The 10,434-nt window shown below is 36.2% G+C and overlaps 1 protein-coding gene across 3 annotated transcripts; it reads left to right on the forward strand.

Moving 5' to 3' along the window:
- The first annotated feature begins 349 nt into the window (after positions 1-349).
- Positions 350-9,676, forward strand: LOC100243993 (transcription factor BIM1). 3 transcript variants are annotated; one of them, XM_019226602.2, is made up of 12 exons: positions 350-712; positions 865-1,273; positions 1,532-1,606; positions 3,283-3,663; positions 5,842-5,935; positions 6,068-6,195; positions 6,439-6,547; positions 7,384-7,453; positions 7,550-7,645; positions 7,863-8,326; positions 9,052-9,181; positions 9,302-9,676. In XM_019226602.2, exons 2-12 carry the CDS (start codon positions 1,237-1,239, stop codon positions 9,407-9,409), a joined length of 1,692 nt encoding a protein of 563 aa, XP_019082147.1. In that variant the 5' UTR covers positions 350-712; positions 865-1,236; the 3' UTR covers positions 9,410-9,676. The 3 variants fall into 3 exon arrangements, with proteins under 3 accessions (XP_019082147.1, XP_059590027.1, XP_059590028.1); XM_059734045.1 differs by having other exon boundaries at positions 354-712; positions 3,286-3,663; XM_059734044.1 differs by having other exon boundaries at positions 9,052-9,450.
- Positions 9,677-10,434: the final 758 nt, after the last annotated feature.

A 10,434-nucleotide genomic window follows, 5' to 3' on the forward strand; every position in this document is an offset into this window, starting at 1 on the left:
AATTAATAAATTCAATAATTAATGATAGTTGGATTTGAATTTCAAAAGCTTGGTTAGGTTTCAATTCAGGGTGAGTCTAGTCAATTTGGACTTTAAAAAAAAAAAAAAAACTTCAAATATTTTAGATTTTTTGTAAAGATATAAGGGAAATAATTTCTATTGCGGGAAATGAAATAAATTTTTATTGAGGTTTTAAATATCGAATGGAATGAGTCACTTGGACGTACGGCTACCGTCAGTCAGCTTATCAACGCCGTTAACTTTGCCGCAACGATGTTAAGAAAACGGTGTTGGAACGTAACGGAGAACAATGGAAAGAAGTATTAAAAAGAAATTTTAAAAATGAAAGCGAAAAACTGTATAAAAGATCTTAAGCGCAGAGAGAGAGAGAGAGAGAGAGACCTTCCGACCTGCAGAGTCCCCGTTCTTTCGCCGCACTGCTTGCAATACACGTCCGAGAAAGTGAAAGAAATTCAAAAAAGGAAAAGGAGAGAAAATTCAAGAGACCCGAGGAGATATTTTTTTGTCGAAATTCGAACAAGATTCTGCAGCATTTTCCGTTCGGCCAAATAGTCGGATCCCACCGGACCTATCTCTCTCCGTCAAGCCCTGTGGATTCGATCACCTTCTGAGTGCAAATTCGAATCTGGTTTCTCTTGCAGAGGCATTTGCGACCTGAATTGCTCAAACTTTACCGTAATTCAGATCAAAGGTATTCTAATCTTCTATATTCTGCTTTCGTTTTTGGTTCGAAACATTCTCAGTTTCTTCGGAGGCTTTGTTTTTCCTTCTATGTGTGGAATTCTGGACATGTTTTGCAAATTTTGCTTTGTTTCTCTTTTCTCATGGAGATTTTGGTGGCAGGTTTGCTTCAAGATTTGAAGTTCCAGATGACTGTTTTTCAAGTTGAATTGCCAGAAGAAGGATTTTCCCGGAAATCACTGGAGTGATTTTCTTGGACTTTTTTCAAGCGCAGAGTCTGAAGTTGTTTGCAGAAACTGAAGAGTTTTTCAGAGAAAGTGAATGCGCCTCCGATCTTCAGTTGGAGGCGTAATTTGTCTGAGAACATCGTTTTGCATAAGTAAGCGGATCTGAGAAGCATCTTGAAGAATTCCGATTTTTTTTAAAAAAAATTCTGACAGTGCAAGAGTTGTTTAGTTGGAGACTTCCGAGCAAATTTTCCCTTCTATAATCCAAGGAAAAGGAAAAGTATACGGAAAATATCTCTCCTCTTGGATGGAGCTTCCTCAACCCCGCCCTTTTGGAACCGAAGGTATTTACGAAAAAACAATTTGTTATTTTTATTTCTTAAAAAAGACTCAGTCTAATGACTCCGCAAAATCAAATGAATTTTCTAGCTTCTCATAATTAAAACAATAGAAAATATGATTGTTTCCTCTTAATTTTTTTTTTAGCAATAACAGAAAAAGCAATATAAAAATTCAAAAAATCAAAGAAAATTTCAAGAAAAAAAAAAGGGAATTATACTTGTTAATGTTTCTAAGAATTGTTTGGACTTCTTGTTTTTCAGGTAGGAAACCAACACATGATTTTTTGTCACTGTGCAGTCATTCAACTGTTCAACAAGATCCAAGACCTTCTCAAGGTAATGCTAATTTACGATCCCGAAAATATTGTCTGTTGTTTTGTGAGTATGTGCATTTTTCCTAAATAATTTTGGGTAATTACTAATTATTGTTACATTTATTTTTATGTTCTATGAAGAAATATCTTTTAGAATTAATACAGTAATTGTCCGAGACCCGTGACGCCTTTGAATCATGGATCTGGGCTTGTATTTATAGTGGGCCATGTCTTGGATAGGCTGACATCGCCTAATCCAAAAAGGAAGGGCTTACCACTGATCACCCTCAGATTGGCGTGACTTTTTCTGGGACCCATCAGGAGTTAGAGCTAGACATAATTGACATTACATCTGGCCTATGCAGGCGGATGGCATTCGCAAATCCAAAGTTGCATGCCATCCATCAAATGATTATTTGACATTTTAAGCCGGAATATAAAAGTCAGTAAGTCACTCGATTGAAGTTCCTTTCTTTCCCGGGTCAATCTCGCCTCACCTAGTTCATGTGATGGAGTCGCACTGTCTAGATCATGGGACATGATTGATATTACGGTAGGCATTTTGATCGCATTCCAATTTTCCACCAGGATAAACTCACCGGATCAAAATAATCCCATTGCTTACTATAGATCAAAATGGGTCTTCAGTTGCATGCATGTGTGATTTCATTTGAAATCATTGATTATCTGAAAAGAGTAATGCTGTTCATTTTTAATAGATATTTCAAAATTTTCCTTCATAAGATAATATATATGGTTATAAATTATTTTTTAAATATATTTTTCAAATTATTATTTTTTTTAACAATTTGAAAATGGCTACAGGGATACAAGTTCACATATTTTTAAAATAAAAGGCCCAATAGTTGATTTTCTTGGTGAGCTTGTCGAGTACTCCAATTTTTGTGGCTGGGACTTTTCTCAATTTTGTGACGCAGGCCTGGAATTCCCTTGTTATCAAAAAATATTTTGAAAAAGTCAATTGTGTAATCTATGCAATGCCTAGTTTTATTTTGTCTAAACCTTTTTATTTTCCATGGTTCAATGTAATTTCTATGAATTTCTCAATTATGCCTCCAATTTTCAGCCAATCGTACAATTGAAAGTTGATTTTTTAAAAATTGTATCTAAAATGTTCCTCTCAGCTTAATTTCCATTCAAGAGAGAATTTAGCTTTCCTGCCTACAATGCCTACACTTAAAAAACAATAAAACAATATATCTTGACATTCGTTAATCATTAATAATCTCCAAAGTAAAATTTATCTTAGAAACTTGCCTAACAGCTGATTTATAAGAATTTTGTCATCAAACTTGTGTAACTTCTAACTATTTGGTCCAACTTTCCAAGTTTTGTTGAAATTCTTAAATTTTTATTTGGTTTTTTAGCCAATAATGAAGATAGGTATAAACAGCCGATCTCCCCAGAAAGAAATCTTAGAGTGCTGTTTTACTTTTCCCATGAAAATCACCTCACTTCTTATCCAAATTGAAGTGAAGCCCGCTGGTTCCATGAACTAATTATGTTTTAAGACCATGGCAAAAGTACCTGCATCTCATAGTTTTTGTAGTTTGCATGGGTGGTTAATCATCTTTTTCTTGTCCCTTTAAATTTCAGGATTATACTTGCTAACACGTTAGTAGTATTTTTAACAAAGTCTAAATCTGATCTTGAGTCATGTTTTTCCTTTATGAGCAGCAGGTTACCTAAAAACTCATGATTTCCTACAACCACTGGAACGGGGAGAGAAAAACAGCATCAAGGAAGAAAATGCAATTGAGATAAGAACTGTGGATAAACCACCACCACCAGCTCCTCCCCCAAACTCTTCAGTTGAGCACATTCTCCCGGGGGGAATTGGGACTTATAGTATAAGCCACATTTCCTATTTTAATCAAAGGCTTCCAAAGCCAGAGGGATCAATATTTACAGCAGCTCAAGCAAGTACGTCCGATAGAAACGAAGAAAATTCGAACTGTAGTTCTTATACTGGAAGTGGCTTTACATTGTGGGAAGAAACTGCAGTAAAGAAAGGAAAGGCAGGGAAGGAGAATGCAGTAGAAAGATCCATTGGAATAGGTAAATTTATAAATACTTTATTTCCAGTTTGTTATCATTTTGAATCATTCATGCATGGCAAACACACACGTAGAACGTTCAACCACAGAACAATATTCTTAAGGTTGGGGCGGGGGTGCCATGGGAAATGGATGGAATGTAATATTTGCATGTCCATGCACAATACAGCTTTAGGAACCTAAATAGGGATGGCAACGGAGCATATGTTAGGAAAGGAAACAGACAAGACGAGGTAGAGTGGCAATAGGAATTTTCCATACCTTTCTCTATTTAAAATCTATTTTAATCATATTTAAAATAAATATAATTTGTAAATAATGATTTTTTTATGTTTTTTTTGTTTTATATGTAAAGAAGGAAAAATGTAAAAAATTAAAATAGTTTTGTTATTTAATTATATATATATATACAGTAGGCTAGACAAGGCCGAACAAATCAATATCCAACTGACCCAAATCTGATTCGGGTTTAAAAACTAATCCTAAATCTATCCGTAATCTATTTATATTTTTCTCCAACTCAATAAAAATACCAAAAACACTTGTCTTATTGTCATCTTTAAACCTAATCGTCTCAAGAAGTAGAGCTACTACCATATATGAGCCCTCAAAGTTTTGCTGGATATGTCATAAATGAACAGAATTCATAACAAAAGTTTAAAAGTATTTATAGTATATAATGAATCAACCCAGCTAAGAGATCTTCTTACAACATCATATCATCTAATGCACAGTACCCACCAAAGCACAAGACCGCACAAATAAAAATCAATTCATGTAGTCTGCAACCTTGTTGTGTGAACAAGATAGTAGGAGCCTAGGCCTGCCAATCCAAAAAAGAAAAAAAAAAAAAAAAAGATAGTAGGAGCCTTGGCCATCTTATGGGGCAGGGCATGCTGAGGCCTGCCAATCCAAAAAAGAAAAAAAGATAGTAGGAGCCTTGGCCATCTTATGGGGCCGGGCATGCTGTTCCTTCTGTCGTTTGTTAAGAAGTCAAGACATGGGTTGCCACTTGCCTATAGGTAATAGATTATTGTGGTCCAATTCAAAGTATTACTTTGACATGTACTTGGACCAAAGTTGATCTTTTGCTTTTTCATTTATTCACTTCGCGGTTTCACAACCACTTGTCATGCGCCCTCCACCATTTGTAGTCCACATAGATTGAAATGTAATGGTTCAAGTGCTGGGCATCAAAGTCTAGCATGAGCTGTGTTGGCTTAGGTTTAGGATATAGGAGATAAGGTCCTGGTAAAATGCTTTACCCTGAGCTTGGAGAAAGAACTGAGGCTCTGAAAATAAACATTAAAAACGTGGGCTAATCTAGGGTGACTACGTACACGTGCAGGTTTATTCTACTTAATGTTTGTATGTATGTTATTTCTTTAGTACTAGAAACTAGATAATGCAATTACTATTAGCTCCAATGCTTTTGAGATAGATGTATGAAAGCAAACATGGAGAAAGAATTCTTTTATGAGATGAAATGTTTTAATTAGCTCTGGATATGGATAGGCACATACTATACTAAGACGAATAATTTTCTGTTCATATGTAAACATACATAGGCACCTGGAAACCACATTAATCTATATGTACAAGTTACAATAGTTGGAACTAAGAGGAGCATATACCCCGGAGGATTCAGCAAACACTATACAGCTTTCTTTCTTCCCTTTTCCACCTGAACTAAAGTTTGTCGTGGTGGGAGAAAGATCCTTGCATCAGAAATGATATGGTTCTATTTGCGAGGCTGAAACGAACCTAGGGAACAGTGTGTTGAGAACTAGTCTGACTCATAAAATATATTATTTAGTGGTACAGGACGTGGGTGGTAAAGGGATTCGGATGAGATGACTAGCTCCATGGATATAGACAGAGAGAAAAAGAAAAAGAAAAAAAAAAAAAACAAAGGAATTCATAAACGATTGAAAGCAAGCGCTAAATCAGGATAAGAGGAGAAAAAAGTTAATTAAAATGGTTTAGATCTTTGGGGATATGCAATGAATACCATTAAGACTTAAGAGTGGGTGAGGTAACACTAAAGTGAAAAGGAACATGTGGTGGGTCCATAATGAATGCTTTTACCACCACAAAGCTTAAAGCTTTCAACACCAACTCACCAAGGCCATGGGCCCACATCACAGTCAAACTCATCCAGGGGCTGCTTCTGTTACAGAGCCGGCGGTGAAGTTGGGGCAATGGACATCGGAGCGGCCATCTCAATCCCCTTCCAACCATCGTAGCAGCTTCAGCTCTCTCTCATCCTCTCAGTCAGTCACCATCTCTTCTTTCCTCTTCCTTTTCCTGAGTTTTCTGTATATTTGGCTTGTGGTTTTCTTTAAATAAAAAAAATTGCCATTAATAATACAATTGTTGATATCAAACTTTTGGAAATTTTGCAGGTCATCTGGGCAGAAGAACCAGAGCTTCATGGAGATGATACAGTCAGCTTCAGCTAAAGGTACCCAGGAAGAGGAAGAAGAAGATGAAGAGGAGTTTGTTCTTAAGAAAGAAAGCTCCTCAAACAAAGGTAACACTCATGCACTTGACAATTTTGCAGCTGTTTGGTGTCACTTGAAGTGTTTGGCCCTCCATGATATATATGAGAGATTCTTTTTCTTTGGGCTGAGGTTTGGCTTCCGAAGAAAATGGCATATTGGACTGGTTTTCTATTGTGGGAAAAGAGTTGAACCTGCCAGCCTGCTCTTTTATTTTATTTTGTATCTTCTTCTCCTGTTTTTACTTCATCTTAGACAGTTGTGGGATTTTACAGGGGATTTGACTGTGAAAGTAGATGGGAAGAGCAGTGATCAGAAGGCTGTCACGCCGCGCTCAAAACATTCCGCAACTGAACAGAGGAGGAGGAGCAAGATAAACGACAGGCGAGTGTTACCAGCCTGACACTTGATTATTTGTTTCCCCTAAATCAATTATATTAGTTTCATCCGGTACAAAGTTGCCTTTTAACTGTGGATGCTATCTTCTTTTCTAATTCCATCAGTAATGATTTGCCTTCCTTGTTCTTGGTTCTTAAGTGTATGCCCATTGTTTGTTTAACCTTTCCTTTTCAGAGTAAGGAAACTACTTTTTCAACCTAAGCTTTCACATAGGGTGCTTCAGTTCATAAATTTCACAATTTCTTTTATTAATTAAAATTAGTTGGAGGGCATCTGTTGGCTTCAGGCCTCTTAAAATGATCATTTAAAATACTTTACTCCATTTTTTATTGCAAAAATGGCAACTGTATCATAGTTTTTTGGGTATTTTGTGTGTTTCTCCCTATTATTCCTCATTTAATTATTAGATTTGATGTAAGAAACAGTTGAAATGAAAATATACTAGGTTGCTCAACTATTGAACAGGGGAATCCCAAAATTATTTGTTTTTGAAAAAAGTCTAGTTCTTGTGTTGCATACCTACAAACTTAGGAAAGCCTCTTCTAAGTTGTAGGTTTCAAGTGAAAAGAGATACATAGTGTTTACCAGAGATTGGATTGGAAAATTTCCTCCATAATTTTCTGCTCGCTGCTAGAGTAAACATTGGTATTAGTGACTCGTGAGTGTTCATTATTGTGATACACTCTTCTATTATTATAAAGTTGCCATGATTTTGAGAAACTTACCTTTTTTTAATCTTAGAAATAAAAGTCACAATTTTGTGGGATTTGTTGATTTGGCAATATTGTTCTTGACTTGAAATTCAAACTTTATGGGTGCAGATTTCAGATGTTGAGAGACCTTATCCCTCATAGTGACCAAAAGAGAGACAAAGCATCATTCTTATTAGAGGTACATGGATGTCTTATGATAATAGCTTTTTTTTCCCTTGTTTGACGTTAATTTAATTCTTGAAATTGTTAACAGGAAATCTGAATCTTTATGCAGGTCATCGAGTACATTCAGTTTTTACAAGAAAAAGTACATAAATATGAAGGTTCATTCCAAGGGTGGAACCACGAATCAGCAAAATTGATGCCATGGGTAAATCCTATACTAGGCTTAGTACATTTTCTGTGATTGCAAACACAAGCAGGGACACCCCTGGACAAGGATATTTTGCTTTTCTTATTTTACTTTTTCTGGGGTTGTCCAAATGGGATTCTTGGACCCCTTTTTTCCTCGAATGGGTCTGCCTTGTTTAAAATGCTTATTCTTCCTGAAACTTGTTGAGTGACTTCCTCTACTTTTTCTAAAACAGCGAAACAGTCACAGGCCAGCAGAAAGTTTTGCTGATCAATCTCGAGGCATAAATAGTGGGTCTGGTCCAGCATTAATGTTTTCTGCTAAGTTTGATGAGAATAATGTTGCTGTCTCCCCAAACATTTCCAGGAACACACAGAACCCTGTTGAATCTGACTTGAGTGCTTCTACTACCTTCAAAGCAATGGATCGCCACCCTGGACTAACAAACAAGGCGGTACCCATTCATATGCAGTTGCAGCCAAACATCTTCACTCCTGTTGTGGGAGGTGGTGGACTAGCCCAACTTCCGCCTAGGCTGGCACCTGATGCTGAAAATATGGCATCTCTGCCACAATCCCAGTTATGGCAGAGCAGATCATCTGTTACCACTGAGTGCACTGTTGCAAGTGATAAGTTGAAAGAGCAGGAGCTAACTATTGAAGGGGGTACCATCAGCATCTCGAGTGCATATTCCCAAGGGTTAGTATTTGAATTATTCTCTCTTCATTTTGTTTGGGAATGTTCCTGGGGTATACACTTAAACAAAAAAGGTCAAAAAGAAATCATGATTTCATATGCTTGATCCAGATCCTTCGGCTATATCACTGAGTTTAGTGGCACAATTTTTTTCAATTTGTTTCATTTGGAAAATAATTTGTGGCATATGGTAAGCAGTGCAAAAGAATTTCATGATTAAGACACTTAGGATGGTATTAAGCATGGTACATAGAAGATGGTGAGTTGTATGGGTTCCTACGTTAAATATTTGGCTGGTTTTAGCATGATATTTGAGGCACATCTGTATTTGTCGCACACTGCTATGTTTTTTGTCGTGTAAGACATTCTTTGTTGGAATTGCATTGAACAATATTTGTTGTCCATCCTGTCCTTGGGCTTGCTTTCCTCTTGCACAGAGAACTAGGCAGCTGCCTTAATACATTCCCATCTCTACACATGGAAGAAGGACTTTACACTGATGCCTATATGCTAGTAGTCTGAGGTTATTTTAGCATAAAATCCAAAACTCATTTGTTTTTTAAGCACCCAATTATTACTGTTGGAACTATTTTTTCTCTCCCTCTGAGAAAATAGTTCCCCCCACTGGTTCTTTTGCCAAAAGGGAAACAATTGTTGAGACCCTTATATTGAGATTGAATGTTTAAGTGTGTAAGATGATAACACCAAGGAATGCTTAAATTGAACAGGTTGTTGAATACTCTGACACAAGCATTGCAGAGTTCGGGAGTGGACTTGTCAAAAGCCAGCATTTCAGTGCAAATTGATTTAGGTAATAAAGCAAACAGCAGACCTACTGCCCCAACACCCATTATCAAGGTATTCATCCATCGTATTTGGTTTTCATGCAATATATGCATATCCATTGTTAACTTCAAGCTCTGTAGAGCAGTAGAATGCAATCTTGATCCCTTCTTTTTTTCTTTTGTCCACTCCTAGGATAACCAGGTTCCCTCTAGTAATCATGCCACGGCACGTTCTAGAGTTGCAAGCAGTGGTGGAGACTCTGACCAAGCCCTGAAAAGGCACAAGACTTGCAAAAACTAATATGACAATTCAATAATATTCTTTTTTTGCTATTTAATTTATTCATTTTTTTGGGTTCCTTCCCCTGTTGGGAGGGGGTTATTCATGTCTTCTCCTGGTTTATAAACTACCCAGTTGAGAACAAGACCAATTGTACATGTAGTATTTTTGGGCTTGTTGGGATGCACAGATTTCCCTAACAGGCAAATATATATTACCTTTTATTTTTGTATCTGGTCTACAATAGAGGCTTCCTTCCTAATGTTGAGAAGCTGCTTTTTCATTCAAGGCTTCTATTTATCTTAAGCTCCTCTCCTTTGCTTTTTCTTGTCATTACTTAATTGAACGTAAGTTGTAACCCAAATTATATTGTTTTGTGAAACAGAAAATTTGAGAGACCGATGTACTAAGTTTCTATGGTACGTTTTCATTTCTTCTTCTACTGAATCAGGCTGGTCTGATCAAATACATAAACCTTAAAGCTTCATTCCGCCTAAATTTTAAGTTTTAAGTAAAAATAATCTACAAGGTAGATTTACGACCAAAATAATTTTCAAACTAGTGTATTTTAGCCACTTTGACATTGAGTTGGTCCGAGATTTCTTTAATTGATGATTACGGTTTTAAATTTATCTTTAAAATCATAATCATTAATTATGGCTTTAATAGTAAAGTTAAAGTAGTTAACAATTATTTGATGATATAAAAAAAAAAAAAACCAAAATTATAGTTACTATGGTCGAGAATTATTTTGGATGGGGATTTACTTTGTGAAAATTTTAAAAAATAATAATAATAATTTTTTTTCAAAACTCCTAAATTGCTGGGTCTGTCTAATAAGAAATCCTTAATTAGTTGATTGAAATTGAGTAATTGGGTCAACTTAGCAACATTAGGCGTAGGCCTCAGGTTGGGTGGGCCTCCTGAGCCCTGCACAGGGCCCAATAAAAGCATTTTAGCATTGTGACCACGGGAAGAAATTCCACAAGGGTTAAAAGCTCATCCTATTTCCATAAAAGTGTTTTTCTTTTACAAAATTCTAAAAT

Source organism: Vitis vinifera, chromosome 17 (assembly GCF_030704535.1).
Source record: "Vitis vinifera cultivar Pinot Noir 40024 chromosome 17, ASM3070453v1".
NCBI classification, from domain to species: Eukaryota; Viridiplantae; Streptophyta; class Magnoliopsida; order Vitales; family Vitaceae; genus Vitis; species Vitis vinifera.

Bases quoted from the DNA above. Each gene is read 5' to 3' on its own strand.
- LOC100243993 (XM_059734044.1), top strand. From the start codon at position 1,237: ATGGAGCTTCCTCAACCCCGCCCTTTTGGAACCGAAG. The intron at 1,607-3,282 runs GTAATGCTAATT...CTTTATGAGCAG, and splicing joins AGATCCAAGACCTTCTCAAG to CAGGTTACCTAAAAACTCAT. The intron at 7,646-7,862 runs GTAAATCCTATA...TTTCTAAAACAG, and splicing joins CAGCAAAATTGATGCCATGG to CGAAACAGTCACAGGCCAGC.